Genomic DNA, 20,509 nt, shown 5'->3' with positions numbered 1-20,509 from the left:
TGAAATTTGTGTGTTGTTGTTTTTTTTACATATCTTTTAATTATTTGATGTTTTTGTTACTAATTTGGCTTCCCGAATTCTTCCGCTGCTATCTTAGTACCTCGAATCCGCTGATTGGACATCGTACTAACTCTATCACTTACCCTAACCTAACCATAGCCCCAACCGATAACCATAATCATAACCCTTACACTAACACTAGCCTAACCCCAACACCAAGCTCAAACCAAACCCTAATTCTAACTTAAACTCTAACACTTACCCTAACCTAACCCCAATCCCAATCAATAACCATAATCATAACCCTTACACTAGCACTAACCTAACCCCAACACCATACTCAAACCAAACTCTAATTTTAACTCAAACTCTAACCCTTACTCTAACCTTAACCCTTACACTAACTCAACCCTTTCCTTAACCCCAATCCTAACCCTAGTGGCGAATAAGAATTTATTTTATGGCCGGCGTTTAGATATTCAAATGTCTAGCCACAGCAATAGGTCAACTAATAGAGTCCTTTCATATGACGTCACGTCCGTTCGTGAATGTAAACATCCGCCATCTCGGTGTACAGATCTACATTCAAAATGGTGGTCTGTGCGGTGAAAGGTTGTGATACTCGACCTGGCAGATCTAAAGGGATTCCTTTATTTCGACTGTCAAGGGTTATATTAAACCAAGATGATAGAGATCGACAGTTAACAGAACGTAGACGCCGTCAATTTTTAGCCAATATTGATTGCAGCGGTGTGAGTGAAGCAGCGGGGAAATAAGATGCGAATCTGTTCACGACACTTTGTTTCAGGTAAGGACAGTAAAATAATAACCTTAATTTTAATTACCTATAAAAAGATAACTATTAATAAAACAAATATGCCCGACCTTCACAAATACTAATAGTAAAAGACAAAGTCAAAAGTAATAATAAGAATAATAAGATTTAATAGTAGGTCTAATAATAGTGTTTTAATTTCTTGATCTAGAATCTAGCTCTAAACATGGCGTAAACAAAATTCGGACCACAGATCTAGATTCTGGATTTAGGGTGACTGGCTCGGCTGGGTAGACATAGAATCTAGAATCTACTTATTTACTTAAATTTAATTACAAAATTTAGATCTACATTCGATTCAAAATACACCCATAATAAATCAAAAGTAGTCATAATAGGCCTAATAAAGCATTTAAGTGTCTCTAAGATCTAAAAGCTCGCTCTATAATCTAATCATTTTTTAGCAAACGAAATTTTCTGAAATTGAAATAAATTGTATGACTAGACTTAGATCTAGAATCTGCTACTTAAATTAAATTGTAAAAAGTTTATACAGCATGTAGTTGATATTATTGTAGTACAAGGCTTTAATAAATTACTAAGGCCCTATAACAATGGACCCAGTCTACAATTGATACAATTGCAGGTCTACATAGGGCCTACAGTCTAGTAGTTTACAGTAGGCACCTAGTGTGTAGCTAGTATACTAGTGTGTAGCTTCCCCGTAATAGGCCGTGTGTGCTATAAATGACATAACATTACATCGAGGTGAGAAATGTTGAGGGGAGAGCAGTGGGACTTTCCCCTTTGTTCTCCCTGCTGGGCCCTGAGGGTCAAAATTATATTAGAGATACTATCTCTGTGGGGCTGGGTATCACGGAGGTGAGAAATGTTCAGTGAAGGGCAGTGGTACTGGCTCCTCTTAGGTTTATTGTGGGTTAGAAAAAAGGTGGGGGCTGGCCATCATGAGGGTTGAACATCAGTATTAATGTGTCTGATCACTTCCCTGCTAGATTATAAGGGTCTTAAATTGTATAACATGCTACCCAGATTGGCTGAGATTGGTTATTACCCGTGAATTATATTAGCCGTTGTAGTGTGGGTTTTGTAGGAGTTAAGTGGTCTAACGTTTGCTACAGTAGTGTGGTTGTACTAGATCTATTGCTACTAAATCTTGTACTTAACGGAGAATCTAGAATCTACATTAATTAGATCTAGATAACCTATAATATATTACTGCATTTGATCAGATTCGTCTACTTAAACTCTAAACGCAAACAGTATTACTAACAGTATTTTTATTTAGAAATTTCGGCCACATATTTATATTATCCATAAAACTGTCAATAACAGTATAATGATCTTCAATTCCTAAGAGTTCAAGTTTTTTAACGTATTTTTCCTTTTCCGCGGGTGCGGTTCTTTACATACAGTGAACGCGTCCAGCGATGGTGAACAGCTGATTGTGTTTACGTCCGGTGTACACCAATGTGGCGGCGGACGCAGGTATCACGTGATTTAGGTCACGTGTTTGCAAGGACTTTATAGCGGGGCTTAACTTTTCGCCCCTGTACTTTTTGAATTAGTGGCCGGGCTTATCTTATTAAATACCAAAAACAGACTCATTGCCTTAAATAATTTAACCGACCAAAAAATGAATTTCCTAGATGTCCTTTGTCCGTGTCTTCATCAGTGAGTACTATAATGAATACACGCAATATTTTCTTTAATCTAGAACAACTGCATGTTAAAGGTATTCTAACAAAAATTACTAATATGTATTGAACATAGACGTTATAAGAAATACACATTAATATATCGTTAAAGGTAACATAAAAAAATTACACGAGAGTGATCTCCCCTAAACTTTCTCGAATATACTTATCTAACACTCCGGGGGTGGAAACTCGGCGTATAGATATGATTTTTAATTAATTTTTAATTACTTAATCAAATTCTATGCCTTCTATCAAATTTTGAGTAGCTTCCGTTGACCAGAATTAGTAATTTAGGCTGTTTCCGACATCTCAAAAAATGCATGTAAATTTATAAAGTACTAACAATCTTCCACACTATTATGCAAATTTTTTTTTGGCGTTCACTTGGAGTGCAATTCTTTATTCTACGAGATTCTATTCTATTTGAAACAAAATTAAGTAATTAAAAATCATTTCTATATCCGAGTTGCCGCCCCAGTAGTGTTATATAAGAATATTCGAGAAAGTTTAGGGAGATCACTCCCAGTTTATTTTCGTATGAGGTACAAATTAACTACTTCCCCAATATGTTGTTTATTAAATTTTGTTAGTGCCGTTGAAATACAATTATACTTTTTAACTCTAAAATTTAGATAAAGATAACTGATTTCCGTGTTTATTGGCATGAACTGAAGATAATTTCAACGTAAATAAATGGGAATCAAAGTATGTAAGTTACGTTTAATTAACAAAATTATATTTAATTTGAAATTAAGAAACATTAAGCAAGACAACTTTCATTAAAATTTATTTATTTAATTCCAAATAAATGTTAATTAGTTTATATATATGTATATATATATATATATATATATATATATATATATATATATATATATATATATATATATATATATATATATTTATATTTATATTTATATATGTATTTAATTCCAAATAAATGTAACTTAGTTTATATATATATATATATGTATATATAAACATATATATATATATATATATATATATATATATATATATATATATATATGTGTGTGTGTATGTGTGTGTGTGTGTGTGTATATATATATATATATAGTTTAAAATAGTAAACTTAAAAAGAACTTTAATGTAAACCTAACTACAAGTTAAAATTAGTTATAAACTAAAGATAATTCCTATTTTCAAAACAAAATACACCGCCTTTAAAAATTTATAGTTATACAATTATGTAGTAAGTTATTAAACAATGTTCTGATGTAGAAACATTGACTGTGTCTTTTAATGAATTAGAAATAAAACTTTATTGAAACACTAACATGAGCCATTTTACATTCTATCTGGTGGTGATACAGAGTTGCCTGGTTCCGAGATTTGTAATGGTCACACCCAAATGGACACCAATGAGCAGGATCTCAGCCTAAGACATGAAGAAAGCCACGGTACCAAAGGCCAGGACAACTGAGGTCAACTCCAGCAGAAGATCTGTAAAAACATGTTGATATTTCTACATAAACATGTCAGTGTTACAAACTACAAACTACACTTGAACAATCCCGGTGGTGACAAGATATATGTTTGTTATATACGTTGGCTGGTGGGGTTTATTAATGTAGAGACTCTAATGAGTCTTAAGAATGGTAGGGTTTATTAATGATGAAGCTATTACTATTAGCAGTCTTTTTGGTGGTATGGTGTACTAATGTAGAAGCTATTACGATCTTTAGGCTTGTACGGTTTATTAATATAACAGCCACTAGCACTCTTTTGTGTGTATTAATACATAATGTACTAAAAGTCTTTAGGCTGGTAGGGATCATTAATGTAGAAGCAACTTGCAGTCTATAGGCTGGTTGTGTTATGCGTGAACAGTTTAGATACCAACATCAAAGATAACTTACCCGCCGCCCAGGACTTGGATCTGTTCGTAGATCTTTGAGACATAACAATATGGCCACGATCTGTATTAAGACAATATTTTAATCCCACGTTATGCCTGGGGTGTTGTGATGTTTTTTTTTTAGAGGAATTTTTTTTAATTTTGCCGTTTTGGTCTTTAGATCATCTGTGTGTATCCAGGCTACGCTAATAAGGTCACATAACCAGGTGAACGTCACTCCATCTTTCAGTTTTGGACTGGCATGTCCAAAAGATCAAACTTATTTTTTTAAGTTCTAATACAGTTTTTTTTTGCACTATTAATAACACATTAACCAGAGCTAAACGAAAATATACAGAAAATGTTTTCAGGAAATTCATAAGAACAAGCAACATTTTCCACCACTATAATTTAGATTAAAATGCTACATGTTATACATAATTCCTGCTCTCGGTGATTTTGGCTATTTAGATTCCCGACTTTTGTTTTGGAGCTACTACCAGAATAAGTCATCAAAATTTATATAGGCATATATATATATATATATATATATATATATATATATATATATATATATATATATATATATATATATATATAAAGCAATGTGTGTCTGTCTGTCTGTCTTTTAAGCATTACTACACCTTTCAGCCGATCGCTATGCTAGTTTGGGAAGTTGTTGAGAATTTGTTTTTGCCGCTTTTGCGGGGAAAAAAAATCATTTTCGCTGCGGCCCTTAATTTTACATCCCTGAACCAACCCATCCCGATGGGTGCATAACTTAAGTTAGGTAAATCAAATGTGAACTTATCACATTATAACCCATATGACAACGTTACAGAAATAGATAAACTGTAATTTATATACCCTATGGACGTTATTATTTTAATAAATGCCATCATTAAAAAAGTCTTAAAACAATCATAAACTTAGGTATAAAAGAATATGTAATGGATTTTGTTTTAGGTTACCTATTTAATTTTTTTTCACATACGATTAAGCGTGGTGATTTACAATATTATATTTCGTTTTTTTTAAAATGCATCATTTATGTAATTTACATAAGTCATCTGCTTGTTCGCTTTCGTATTGAAGTATTCTTCATCGGCTAGTGACTACGGATAAAGATTAAGGACAGTAATATAAATAGGCCTATTTTTTTTACATGTGCTTTATATAACTAAAAATGCCATCTATTTAACGAATTCAAAACGTCCAATTTTAATACATGTTAAAACTGAACATTTGAATAATTTATTAATTGGTGAAAGTTTTATATAAAGCTGGAGGGTTCAAGTTTTAGCAGTTTTTTTTTTCATTTTTAAAGAAACTTTGGTAGAATGCGCATCAATTAATTAGACGATATTACAACTTAAAGATTATGTTATATTAATTAATTTCAACAATTTTAATGGGATACAAATTTTAATATGTATAGAATAATTACTCTAACGAAAACTAAATTTCGTATTTTTTTGGCCTCAAAATTTAATAAAACTCAAATGTAAAATCAATACTTTAGGTAGTTAGTACCCTTTTACAACATTCGAATGAGGTTTTTTTTTTGTTTCGATATTTTTACAAAAATTAAACACGTTTATATATAAGAATATGTGGCATGTGGTCAGTTCTAACAGTCTTCAGTGTTTTTCGTGACGCTGTGGTCGATGTACGAACTATTAAATTAACAGCGGGTTTCGACATGTGGAGTTCTTTTAATATTTAGCTCGTTTGAGGTAATGTTCAGTGGTGATCAGTTTTGACCCGCGTGTCATTGACTTTGTGACCAACCGGCTTTTGCTCCCGTGTTCTAATCCCAATTACGCGAAGATCTGCCAAATTTAAAAAACCTGCTGCACCGGCAAGTGCCCTAACTAGAATCTGAACACTTTCCTTTTTAAATAGGAAAGAAGCGCTAAAAATTAGGAAATGAATTTTTTTCTTTAAAGATATAAAACACTGTAGTCTTTAAATAACTATAAAGAAAAGCGGGGGTGAATATTTTATCTATTGAATACCTTTACTTAAATGGCATAAGCTACCTAAGCTTTACTTTATAATTATTATAATTTAAATAGTAATGCATTATTTCATATTCAAAAAAACATTTATTTCCTTTTTGTTTATTGTATAGTTAAATAACTGTTTGTTATAAATTTTGTATAATTATTATAATCTAAATAATTATGCATAATGACATATTTAAAGAATATTCATTTCCTTCCTTTTATTGTATAGTTATATAAATGTTTGTTATAAATTTTGTATATAATATATTTAGCAAACTTACCAATAATATCCTTGAGATAAATTGTGTTATGCTTCTGGAGTGGAAAAAATCTTGGTTTCGTTCTATCGCCTCCATCCCAAACAGCACGGATTATCATATAAGGACTTTTAAAATAAAAGGGATCTATCAAAGCAAACCAGCGCATCGGTTCAGTGTCATCACAGTAGCAATTGGAATAGGCCAATTTTCGTACTATTTGATCATTTAATTTGCAGCCGTCTGGTTTGAAGAAATCCTTTCCAAACCGGCAATACTAAAGAAAAGATAATACAAGAAAAACTTCAGTGCTTTAATGAAGCGTAATTATTTTATTTCAAAAGCAAGAATCGACATCTATATAAGTATATATTTATACTTGATCAACCATGGCATCATATTTCATTTTAAAATTAAAATAAAAGGAGTTTGAAAGGAGAGTGTGGTAAGGCGCCGGAGTGAAACAACTAGAGATTCTTCACGGGTTCCCAACCTGGGGGTCGCGACCCACCTATGGGTCACGAAGGGCTTTCTGGGGGGTCGCCAACTTGTAGACTAAACCTTAGCAATGAAAACCAACATAAATATTTAGAAAAATATCTGAAATTTGATCCTATTAACATCACCGGAAATGTAATAGGAAAGAAACAATGCGTACTGTGCAAAGTTGTTCTCATCAACGACTCTATGAAACCTTCAAAACTAAAACGTAATTTTGAGACGAGTCATTCGGAACCCATCAAAAAGATGTTACGTTATTTCGTATGCATGAAGTTAGTTGCAAACGTCAGATACTTGATCGAACAGGAAGTTTTCACACAGCATTAGTGCAAGCATTATATGAAGTCGCATTAGAAATTGCCAAGCAAAAAAAACCTCTCACACAATAGGAGAAAATTTCATCAAACCCTCAATGTTGAAGATGGTGAGATATTAATTTGCTTGTCTTTGTGAAATATATTCATTCAGATAATAGCAAATAAGAGTTGCTATTATGTGAAGATATCATGGAGAAAATAAAAAAGTTTTTTTTTAAAAACTGGATGATTAAAAATGAGAAACGGCCTTGGAGTTTGTAAGGATGTTGCGCCATCTAGGTTTGGGTCAAGATCGGGCTTTCAGAAAACAGTAAAAGATTTAGCTGACTAGTCAATGGGAATCCATTGCATGATTCACCGATATGCCCTCGCCAGCAATACTCTTTCGACTCCATTGCTAATGCTAATGAAAGTCGTAAATTAGATTAAATCTGGAGCCCTAAACACCCGTCTGTTTAAATAACTGTGCAAAGATGTGAATAAAGATCATGAGGTTCTGCTACTGTCAAAAGGAAATGTTGTGAATTGTGTTTTTGAATTGACAGATAAAATCAAGTTGTTCTTGGAGGTGCAAGGGAAACAACACCTTTTGATATACTTTAACGACAAAGAGTGGTTGGAGAGAGAATCATACCTAGCAGATGTATTCGAACATCAACATAAGCTTAACCTGAAGCTTCAGAGAAAAAGAACGAATATTATCTCTTTTCATGACTACCAAGGCTACAAAATTGGCGAAGAAAAACAAATCTTGGAAATATTGCCATGGTTGATGAGTATGATTGTGAGGTAAATACAAATTTGAAAGAGGAGATTTCTGGGCATCTTGAATCTCTTAGCATCGAACTGCGGCGTTAACCCTGAGCTGAAAGAAGAAAAATCTGCATTGACACTTTACCCATCCTCTGCTTCCCTTGATGTTGCGAGCATTCCCAATGAATTACAAGATGGATTCTTAAATGTGCGGAATGATTCCGCGTCAGATGCCTTTTGATTCCTTTTGTGTCTACATATCTTTGCGAGAATAGAGTTTCAACACTTCTCCAATTAAAAACAAAGCAAATAAATAAATTAAATGCTAAGAATGACATGAGGTTGGCGTTAACAAAAACTCAACGTGAATGTCGAGGCTAGTGAATAGCATGCAGTTTTACTCATCGTATTAAACATTTATCAAGAATAATTCATATTGAAAGTCTACTAGAAAATCTTATTTCAGTGATGATGAAATTCCTTACTAATTTCGAGTTTTTAATTCTATGGGGGTCGCGGGTCACTTAATTTTTATAAAAGGGGTCGCCACTCGAAAAAGTTTGGGAACCACTGTTCTAGGCATATCTTCGTGGCCTCCCCCCCCCCCCCCCCCTCTCGGAGAAGGTCTACACCTCCCCCCGAACTAAATGGAATTTATATAGAAAACATATACTTTTAACAGTGTCCGTCCCCCGGAAATGTTTATCCCCCCCCCCCCAACCCGTTGAAAAAAGCCTAGAGAAAACACCGAAAACAACTTTCCGTAAATGCTGTAAGGGGGAAAGGTGGCAACTCCAGCTCCATTCCATTGCTAAATCCGGATTAATGTATAGATCCCATATTAATCTTTTAGAAAAAACCAACGAATGGCAACGAGATAAAAAGTAATAATCAGTAAGTGCAGCAAGGTTTCTTGTACAAACTAAAAAACAAATATTTAACTAAAAAATAACTTGTTCTTAGATACATATCTTTAACTTGTCACCAACTATTATAGTGTGTAGATGTTTCATGCGAGGTTATATGCTCCTAAAATCATTTAAATTTTATTTTCTGGAACATTTCCAAAGATACTCTGTCTGCGATACTTAATATGTATTTTTTTTAAACTATATTATTTTTTCATAATTAGAAATAATGTACTAATTACCCCAAACCATTTTTTCCAATCGGCTAAGTCTTCGCAGCCTGAACGGCAAAATGAGACGAAAAAGGATGGTTGAGGTCGTGTGTACGCGGGATCTGGCGTTATTATGTGCCACTTGTCCCTTGGTAGATGAAACTTGCCATAGACGATCAGTGGATCCCTCCCAAACACCACACACCCTGGACACCGGGGTAGGTAGCCATCTATTGTAACGTTGATTCCATTTGCTCTTTGAAATTCAAGAGAGTTCTGATCGGTTTCGCTTTCTTAAGACGGACATAGAAAAAAAAATGATATGCAATTGAAACAGAGAAAAAGTAGTTGTAAATGATGTATGGAGTTAAACTGGACATGTCATATGCTAAAATATATATGAGGATAAAGTTAAACATGTCAAATGCTAAAATATGTATTGGATAAAGTTAAACATGTTATATGTTAACAGATGTGTGGGGTTCAGTTAAACGTGTCTTATGCGTCCAGACGAATGGAAATTAAGTCGAACATGTCGTATACTAACAGTGCGTTTAAAAGCTTATTATTTTTAATGTTTTTATATTTGTTTTACTCTCTTTAGCACAAATGTGTCGAGTTATATACAAACCCATATTGGGAATAAATATTTAACTAAAAATCTTTCGCAATGTTAATACAATTATTCATAGCTTTAAATTAGACTCTGTATAGCATAGTGCTACATCAATGGAAAAAAATCAAACTTTTTATTGCAAGTTTTCATATTTCCTTTGAGTATGAATATATATATACATTACATTTTTTATCATATAAGTATCATTTTATCAAAATCATAACAGAAAATATATTATAGATACATTAATTTACCTGTAACGATAAAAAACACACTCAAAATTAAAGTAGCGAAAAGCATTTTTCAAACTCCGACAAGTGACTTGTTCTATGGCTGGGTTGGGAAAACAATGCTGAAAATTTAAAATAATTTCGTTATCAGTTGTTTGCGTTTGGTCGTCCATAGAAAACATTGATCTCGCCTCCAGCAGAACAATCAGACTTTTTATTTTGGTTTTACTTCCAACAGAAGACATTCATAATTAGCTACATAGCTGTTCTATTTTTAACCTCTCTCAAGCAATCGCCATTACCAGTGACTCCACTACTCAAACAGATTAATTCCTCCTCAGTGGCGTAGCTACTGTAAAGCTAGCGTAAGCCAGGCATAGGAGCCTAAGGCACGTAGGAGCCTTTTTTTAACTCTTAAAAAAAAAACTTTTACATTGGAATTTTAATATTTGTTTGATATAAGTCCAACATGTGTCAATGTTTCTCTACTTATTTTTGACATTTCATTTGTTGATCTCATTAAGCTTTAATCAACATGACGCTACTAACACTATTAATTAGTTTTCGGGTTTCATCTAATCGCCAAGAAACTTTAGGAATTCGTTGAGAATACTCCAGGCAGTGTTTTTATTTCCAGACATTTTTTTCTGAAAGAAACTCAGACTTTTGATAAGGTTTCTGCCATTAAATTTTTATTTTATTTCGGAGGGCGCGCCCCGCAGTAAGGCGGTGCCATTTGCAGAGGCGTAGCGAGGGGGGGGGGGTCGGGGGGTGCGGACCGCACCGCGTGACACCATTTAGGGGGGTGACACCAAGGCAAAAAATAGCAAAATATATAGAGATAAATGATAATCCCACTTAATTAAGTGATTAATTCGAGTGTTAAATAGTGTTTTAAGAGGTGCAAATCGAAAGTTTAATGGGGGGGGGGGGGGGGGAGATGCAAATCGAAAATTGAAAGTTTGTCCCCGTGAAGGGTCGCTACGCCTCTGGGGGGGGGGGTTACGCTATTAAGTGCCGCACCGGGTAAAATCAGACCTCGCTACGCCACTGGCCATTAGTCACCCAGACTTTCACAGCGGCTAACTTTGCACCTGCAGTTCGTTGATTGGGTGTCCGTGGCAGCGTTCCTATTTTTTTCAGCATCAGCCGGTGTCCTCGGTTTCTCCCATGAACACTACGGCGCATATAATCGTTTTAATGAGTGACCTACACTAGTGACACGGAATGAAAAAAAAATCGATTACTAAATCTAATAAGGGTTGACCTTCGGCGCTTCAGCAGTAGTAGCGGTTGGGCGTCCAGAGTTACCCAGAGGCTACCTGAGTGCAAAGAATCCGTTGATTGCGCGTCCTGCAGAGGCAGGGGTACTAATTGATTCAATGATCAAACTGCACTAAGGGCGGCTTTCGACGCCTCCGGCGTACGGATGACACTAATCACACGTGTATTCTATACTATGTACACGGTGGGCCTCTACGTTCGATAAATTAACTGAGTCTGGGTTTGCAACAGGCTACCTACACTAGTGTATCCAGTCACTCCCTCGACGCATTTAATACCTTGGCGGTGACAGAAAGAGATTCAACCTCATTATTACGGAGGATGATTAACTTACACTCAGTGCTTTCATAAACACGCTTAAGGGCGTCTGAGCGGTAGTGTGGACCAACCCGCGCCCCAGAAACAAAGCTTCGAAAAAATAAAGCAGTGGCGTGGCTTAATTTTTAACCATCTCAGTTTTTAGGAAACAATGTCATAAGACTAAAAATACACGTTGATGAAACTTTTACAAATTGTTTCGTTACTCTGATATGTAGAACTAGATCGCAGCAACGCGGACTGGTAAGCTAGTCGGTATAAACATTTTTTCACGGTGATCGGGAAGGAAATGTGTGTCTCTCATGTACTTTTTAAATCCCATTATATTCTCCTGATAATTTTTTATGAAACAAATTGTAAATATGACCAGTGGGTCAGGAACTTAGCCATCCTAAGAATCGAACATACAGAAGCAGCTAAAATGAATCTCAAGAAACTTACTACTAATTTTTCTAAATCAAAAGCTTGAAGAAAAAAAAACAGATCTAAATAAATCATATACAATTTTAAAGAATTGTGTAAGGTTGGTGGCGTCACAAGGTCAGGTGTGTGTTGCCGTGCTCGTTTACAAAAGGTATCGCCCCATTAGCATTTTATGTGAGGAGTCACCTCTCTTTCAATAATCTTTTATTATTTTAGCTTGATGCAACATAGTTTTGACAGTAAAGTTTACAATGTTATGTCATGGTGTCACGCTTAAATGTTGTCATTAGCCCCCCACTTTGTGAGGTAACTGTGTTTGGTTACTTTAAAAAAAATAACTTTAAGGCTATAACATTTTTACAAATCTAGGGGGTAGTTGGACTACATAATAATATAGTATAAATGCACAATCAGGACGTATAAAAGACCAAATGTACAGAATATTTATCTGTATACTACTAAACTCAAGTTTGTTTACATGTTTGTATATTTATTTGTTTTGTTCATTGTTTTTTTTGTCTGTTTGTTTACAGGAGAGAATCTGCACTATATGTAGAGTTGTAAAAAAGTGTTTATGTAGAGAACAACCCTAGATCTAGAATCTAGGTCAAACCAAAATTAATAAGTTCAAAATAAAAACCATTTTAAAATCACAATAAATCTTTGGATTTTTTTATTAAACTATGTAGTCCTTAAATATATTTCTTAGCTTGAATGATCATCTTCTTCGAGAATTCATGAGATTTACCTATCTAGGTTCTAGATCTTGAGCTACGGCAAAAACTATAACGTAAATTCTACATCTAGAACCTAGGTCTAGAATCTATATACTAAACTATTTCAGGCCTTAATTATTTTATATAAATCTTTGTTGTTGTTTTTTTTTTCAATGGAATTGGCCAATTTGGGATAATATTTAATTTGAAATAATACTATGGCCTGTTCGCGTAAATGAAGTTTCCTAAGCAGACTAAAAGTAAAATATATAAGTAAATACGTCCATGATCATATGCGCCTAGATAGCTAAGGAATTCGTGTATTAGAGTTACCATCCGGGTTGCACGGGTTCGAGTCTCATCATGTTAACGTTAATTTTTTTCAATTTCTTTTTAGATGTGAATGATAAAGTTGCCTATCGGAACTTGGCTGGATACAGGGCAGGTGAAGTAGAGTTTCTGTGTCCTCAGCCTATGAAGGGATAGTGTGGTCAGAGCCATGCTTGGCCGGAATCTTTTTTTTTTAAACTTTAAAAACATGTCTGAGACAAAGAGGGACACTGGACAGGTGAAGTAGAGTTGGGTAGGTGTAGAGTTCACCTGTGACATCAGCATTTGAATGGATTGTGTGGTCAGAACCATGCTCAGCCGAAATCGGTGTTTTTAAAAGACAAAAACGTCTGAGGTGTGTCGTCTTTTTAATGTGAGGTCTGGTTATTTTGTGATAATACGTGACAGATGTGATGTCATTTACGGATGACCCCCGAAACCCACAGTTATCTAACAATAACGGGTTGTCTAGTATTATTTAAAACCCTTTATCGTAGGTGGCAGTTGATTTTTTTTTTTGTTTCAATGGCTTACAAAGGGGCCCGCTAAGAATTTTTGCATTGGGGTCCGAAAATCCTAGCTACTCCACTGTTCCACCTCCGTAATCTCATGCGTAATTGCAAGTGTATGATAAGTCGATTTCTTCTGATCCAATGTAATAATACTTCCAATACCTGCGCCCCTTCAATTCACCAAAAACATTACATTACCGTTTCTTCAAATAGTTAGGCTATTTATTAGTTATCTGTACTTCATTAAATTAAGAGCAGAACATCGTTACTGTAATTAACAGTTCCTTAATACTTTAAATACCCGTTTTCTAATATTAATTACCTTTTCTACGATACTTTTAATCCATGTACACCAATGCTTTAAATATACGTACTTAGATCTGTATCAACTAAGAGATTTTCTTTTATGAATCCACTGTTGATGTTTATCCAAATGCCATAGCCTAACAAAGCGAAAAAAGGAAGTAGAATTATTTTACATAGAGCGATGTCTTCCAGTTGCAGCAAACAATTGAAAAATATATGGTGTTGAGATTACAAGAAAAAAAAACAAATATAAAATTCCTTTATATTAACAAGCTTTTACAGGCACCGTAAAATTCATATAAAACGTTTTAATAACAAGCTTTTATATAGATGTAATTATGCACTAAAAAGAAGCAAATAAATTATTTTCTTTAAATATATAATAATACACTACTATTCCAATAACTATTTTAAAAAGCGTGGGTCACTTTATTATCTATTGGATACATTTTTTAATTCATAAAAAAATAATTAGGAATCCAATTAAGTCAATTAAGTCAAATTTAATAACATATTGCGTTGTGTTCATGAGTCTTGACCACGTGCCAACTTTAAAAATAATCTGTCAGTGTCCGAAATTTTGCTTAATTGGGCGTTTCGATCTATGACGACAGATAGACAGTCTGAATGAGGAAGCAAGTTCAAATAAAATTAATCTGCCTTCATTCTTTTACATATTTTAGCGACTAAAGATTGTATGCAAGAAAGCAGATTCGTTTTATCTTCTTATTTTCAGTGTATTTAAAAGCTTGTAGTTATAAATATATTTTTATATTTGTTTTATTTTCTACTTTTGATATCTGAAAGACGATTATCTGCCTTGTGAATGCATCCGTAAGTGTCCACAATTTACAGATATCAGCAAGCTGATATAGGGTGGAATAGTTCTTTATCTTACTACCTCCCCTTAGTTTCAAATCGTTTTAAAAACTTTATTATCTGCCCCTATTAGCCTTCACTAGATCGATCGACTCTACGATTGTAAACATTATCGTGATCTCGTCTAGCTAGTTAATCTCCTCTTCTATTATTGAATATGAGCTGACCCGCGACGTAACATACGCCGCCATCTAGTTGTTTTTTTCTGCTTATCATCAATTGTAAATTCAACACTATTCCCCCTTTCCCCCCCCCCCTACCCCCCCCCCCCCCCCCCCCGCCCAGTGAAAGCAGTCATTTACAGACAATAAAAATGTCAATCAGAAATTGTTACCTCCCCTTCGTTTCAAATCGTTTAATACTAAATTATCTGCCCCTAATAGTCGTCGCTAACCTGGCTCTACGATTGTAAATATTCGGGGTGAACCACAACTCACCTGACAGGTGGAGATGAGGATGGTGGCTAAGCTGCGTGATGTTTTTTATGGTCCACATGAAGAGAATTATATATATATGTTACGGTCAAAGCCCGAAGAGAGAAAGAGAGGGGACTGCAAGGAGGTGCTTGCAGCTTGTTTTCTAACGTCTCCCAGAAGAGAATTATATATATAGATAGATAGTAATCTATCAAGTGATTTAATTTTGTTATCTCCCTTTAGTTTTCGACCCCGTTTAATTAATTTGTTGATGATTAATTAAACATCTAATTAAATTAAATCTAGAACAACTGCATGTTAAAGGTATTCTAACAAAAATTACTAATATGTGTTGAACATAGACGTTATAAGAAATACACATTAATATATCGTTAAAGGTAACATACAAAAATTACACGAGAGTGATCTCCCCTAAACTTTCTCGAATATACTTATCTCCGGGGGTGGAAACTCGGCGTATAGATATGATTTTTAATTAATTTTTAATTACTTAATCAAATTCTATGCCTTCTATCAAATTTTGAGTAGCTTCCGTTGACCGGAATTAGTTATTTAGGCTGTTTCCGACATCTCAAAAAATGCATGTAAATTTATAAAGTACTAACAATCTTCCACACTATTATGCACATTTTTTTTTTGGCGTTCACTTGGAGTGCAATTCTTTTTTTTACGAGATTCTATTCTATTTAAAACAAAATAAAGTAATTAAAAATCATTTCTATATCCGAGTTGCCGCCCCAGTAGTGTTATATAAGATTATAAGATTTATTTTCTTATGAGGTACAAATTAACTACTTCCCCAATGTGTTGTTTTTTTTAAATTTTGTTAGTGCCGTTGAAATACAAATATACTTTTTATCTCTAAAATTTAGATAAATATTACTGATTTCAGTGTTTATTTCCGTGTTTAAATTGGCATGAACTGAAGTTAATTTCAACGTAAATAAATGGGAATCAAAGTATGTAAGTTACGTTTAAAAAAATTATATTTAATTTGAAATTTAAGAATATTTAAGCAAGACAATTTTTATTGAAATTTATTTATTTAATTCCAAATAAATGTAACTTAGTTTATATATATATATATATATATATATATATATATATATATATATATATATATATATATATATATATATATATATATATGTATATATATATATATATATATATATATATATATGTATATATATATATATATAATATATATATATATATATATATATATATATATATATATATATATATATATATATATATATATATATATATATATATATATCGATGGTCTCGGTCGCAAACCGTCTAACTCCGAAAATGTAAATTTTACAGGAGAGACAAAAAACTGATTATTTCCTTCTCGATCGCTCTAATACAAATTTTTTCTAAAGATATCTCCGAAGAAACTCTCTACCGACTATACTGTAGTGTTTTAAAATGGGTTTTGTTGATATTTACGAAATTATAGCAGGTTTAAAAAGATAGACGGTTTGCTCGGTCTAAAATTCTCGGTGCAAACCGTCTATCTGTGCGCGCGCAGACTTAGCTGTTTTGGGCCGAGAATTTCGGTCTCAGCCGCGTTCGTTCGTTTTGTCCAATGAACGTGATTTAGTTATGTTTATGTTTTTAAGTTATAATTAACACTTCATAATATTTAGATTATAGTTTTGGGCTCATATTTTAATTATTTGAGTTTATTCTACATTATGGGTTCAGTTTAATTTTAGTAGAGATGTTTTAGTATGGCTTTATCGCTTTTGACTGTATTCATTATGTCTGTATTTAGCACTAGACTTGTTAACTGTTGAAGGTTATGCTTTATTTATTACATCTTTCTATTCTCACAGTTTATTTTACTAAATCTGGTGGGTGCTGGGTTTGTAGAATGATAATAGTAAAAACAGAAACCGTATTGTCAGATATATTATGAATGAGACATAACACATTAATCACATTAATAATGACTTAATGTTTACTTATTTTACAAAAATGTAACACAAAAAAATGTGTTTATTTTTAAAATTTATTCTTTGAATAAACGTCACATAAAGAAAAATGAAATTGGCAACATATTTTTAAATTCAGGGAAATCATCATAAAAAGGTGTGTTTATGACTTGCTTTTAGGTGCTCAAATATGACAGCTTTTATCTTTTTTTTTCTGCTCTTGTACAACTTGACAGGGGCTACAGATGAGATCATAATCTTACGACCCTAGCTTAGCAATTGCCAGCTATCTGCTAATGCTAATTTACTTTGAAGTAGACAGTAGCATCAGGCTTGTACTGCAGTGCACGAATATCTGTCGCTTTGAGTTCTTGATAGGTCTGACTGGTCTTTTTGAGATCGGCTGGTCTCTTGTATGGTAAGGCTGGTCTTTTTGAGAGAGGTGGGTGTCTAATGTCTGTTATGTGAGGCTGGTCTAATGTATGTTACGACTGATCTGTTGAGAAAGGCTGGTGTCTTGTATGGTAAGACTGGTGTGTTGAGAGAGGCTTGTCTATTGTAGGATAAGACTAATCTTTTGAGAGAGGCTGGTCTCTTGATTGGTAAGAATGGTCTGTTGAGAGAGGCTGGTATCTTGGAGGGTAAGATTGGTCAGGTGAGAGAGATTGGTCTCGTGTATATTACGACTGGTCTGATGAGAGAGACTGGTCTCTTGTGAGTTACTGGTGCCCTAATGTTACGACTGGTCTGTTGTGAAAGGCGGGTCTGTTGAGAGATGCTAGTGCCTTTACGATTTGTCAGTTGACAGATGCTGGTGTCTTGTATGGTAAGACTGGTCTGTTGAAAGAGACATATGTTGAGAGGCTGGTCTGTTGAGAGAAGCTGATCTGTTGAGAGAGGCTGGTCTGTTGATAGAGACTGATCTGTTGAGAGAGGTTGGTATGTTGAGAGAGGCTGGTCTGTTGAGAGAGGCTGGTCTGTTGAGAGAGGCTGGTCTGTTGAGAGAGACTGGTATGTTGAGAGAGACTAGTCTTTTGAGAGAGGCTAATCTGTTGAGAGAGGCTGGTATGTCGAGAGGCTAGTCTGTTGAGAGAGGCTGGTCTGCCAAGAGGCTGATCTGTTGAGAGAGGCTGGTCTGTTGAGAGAGGCTGATCTGTCGAGTGAGGCTGATATGTTGAGAGAAGCTGGTCTGTTGAGAGAGGCTGGTCTGTTGAGAGAGGCTGGTGTTAAGAGAGGCTGGTCTGTTGAGAGAGGCTGGTCTGGCAAGAGAGGCTGATCTGTTAAGAGAGGCAGGTCTGTTGAAAGAGGCAGGTATGTTGAGAGAGGCTGGTATGTTAAGAGAGGCTGGTCTGTTGAGAGAGGCTGGTCTGTTGAGAGAGGCTGGTCTTTATGTTGTAAGACTGGTATGTTGAGAGAGGCTGATCTGTTAAGAGAGGCAGGTCTGTTGAGAGAGGCTGGTCTGCCAAGAGAGGCTGATCTGTTAAGAGAGGCAGGTCTGTTGAGAGAGGCTGGTATGTTGAGAGAGGCTGGTATGTTAAGAGAGGCTGATCTGTTAAGAGAGGCTGGTCTATTGAGAGAGGCTGGTCTGTCGAGTGAGGCTGATATGTTGAGAGAAGCTGGTCTGTTGAGAGAGGCTGGTCTGTTTAGAGAGGCTGGTATGTTAAGAGAGGCTGGTCTGTTGAGAGAGGCTGGTCTGCCAAGAGAGGCTGATCTGTTAAGAGAGGCTGGTCTGTTGATAGAGACTGGTCTGTTGAGAGAGGTTGGTATGTTGAGAGAGGCTGGTCTGTTGAGAGAGGCTGGTCTGTTGAGAGAGGCTGGTCTGTTGAGAAAAACTGGTATGTTGAGAGAGACTAGTCTTTTGAGAGAGGCTAATCTGTTGAGAGAGGCTGGTATGTCGAAGGCTGGTCTGTTGAGAGAGGCTGGTCTGTTGAGAGAGGCTGATCTGTTAAGAGAGGCTGGTCTGTTGTAAGAGGCTGATCTGTTAAGAGAGGCTGGTCTGTCGATAGAGGCTGGTCTGTCGAGTGAGGCTGATATGTTGAGAGAAGCTGGTCTGTTGAGAGAGGCTGGTCTGTTGAGAGAGGCTGGTCTGCCAAGAGAGGCTGATCTGTTAAGAGAGGCAGGTCTGTTGAGAGAGGCTGGTATGTTGAGAGAGGCTGGTATGTTAAGAGAGGCTGATCTGTTAAGAGAGGCAGGTCTGTTGAGAGAGGCTGGTCTGTTGAGAGAGGCTGATCTGTTGAGAGGCTGGTCTGTTGAGAAAGGCTGGTCTGTTAAGAGAGGCTGATCTGTTGAGAGGCTGGTCTGTTGAGAGAGGCTGATATGTTGAGAGAGGTTGGTCTGTTGAGAGAGGCTGATATGTTGAGAGGCTGGTCTGTTGAGAGAGGCTGGTCTGTTATGTGGTAAGACTTTTTCTGTTGTGAGAGGCAGGTATGCTGAAAGAGGCTGGTATGTTGAGAGAGGCTGGTATGTTAAGAGAGGCTGGTGTGTTGAGATATGCTTGTCTGTTGAAAAATTAATCATAAAAGCATTTACTAAAGACAACTAACCATGTCGTTGAACATGTACGCCAAACATTTTGTAACCTACCATATAAACATTTCTTAACACGTATCTAAACCCTCAATCTAAAGCTAGTAGTGAATTAACAATTATTAAATTTATTGCACATTCTTGTGGAAAAATAATTCGAATTATATTGTTTTGATTTATATTTAGATTCTTGAATGAAGATCTAGTTTCAAAGCATTGTGTTAGCCTAAAAAATAGTAAACAAATCAGTTTGGTTATTGACAATCTGGAAATAGGCTATATTAAACAAATACTATTTATTTATTATTCTTTAAAATGATAACATGTAATAGAATAGTTGAACATAATTAATCAAATATCCTTACCTATATGTACTGTGACTGCTGTGCTGTAAAATTGTGTGAGGCGGCATACGACTGCGTTCCCGATCAAAAGTGTACTGACAAATACAGCGATATTCGTTTTGCGCCGAGATTTTTAGCGCTAGAAATAATAGGCGGTTTGTTCAAATGATTATACCTCAATAATCATTCTACAGATTTCTCTAATATTTTCAGGCATTATGGGGAATCATATTGGCTTTTGATTTATGTAAAAAAAAGAAAATCGAATTTTTTTGAGTTAGACGGTTTGCGACCGAGACCATCGATATATATATATATATATATATATATATTG

At 35.0% G+C, this 20,509-nt stretch overlaps 1 protein-coding gene across 1 annotated transcript; it reads right to left on the bottom strand.

Moving 5' to 3' along the window:
* Window positions 1–3,730: 3,730 nt before the first annotated feature.
* LOC131933210 (uncharacterized) lies at window positions 3,731–14,183 on the bottom strand. Its single transcript, XM_059290004.1, has 6 exons — window positions 14,060–14,183; window positions 10,179–10,276; window positions 9,339–9,601; window positions 6,642–6,894; window positions 4,374–4,433; window positions 3,731–3,957 (listed from the first exon to the last, which is right to left on the bottom strand). The coding sequence occupies exons 2-6, from the start codon at window positions 10,222–10,224 to the stop codon at window positions 3,893–3,895; spliced, it is 687 nt and encodes a 228-aa protein (XP_059145987.1). The 5' UTR covers window positions 10,225–10,276; window positions 14,060–14,183; the 3' UTR covers window positions 3,731–3,892.
* Between the last annotated feature and the right edge of the window lie 6,326 nt (window positions 14,184–20,509).

Source organism: Physella acuta, unplaced genomic scaffold (assembly GCF_028476545.2).
Source record: "Physella acuta isolate Inbredline_101_S28 unplaced genomic scaffold, ASM2847654v3 ptg002406l, whole genome shotgun sequence".
Taxonomy (NCBI): Eukaryota; Metazoa; Mollusca; class Gastropoda; family Physidae; genus Physella; species Physella acuta.
Note: the sequence above shows the minus strand (reverse complement) of the source record. Positions and strands in the feature narration are given on the sequence as shown.

Coding starts and splice junctions, on each gene's coding strand:
- LOC131933210 (XM_059290004.1), bottom strand. CDS start 10,224: ATGCTTTTCGCTACTTTAATTTTGAGTGTGTTTTTTATCGTTACAG. Junction 6,895..9,338: donor ATTGGAAAAAATGGTTTGGG/GTAATTAGTACA, acceptor TCTTTTCTTTAG/TATTGCCGGTTTGGAAAGGA. Junction 4,434..6,641: donor TTATCTCAAGGATATTATTG/GTAAGTTTGCTA, acceptor GTCTTAATACAG/ATCGTGGCCATATTGTTATG.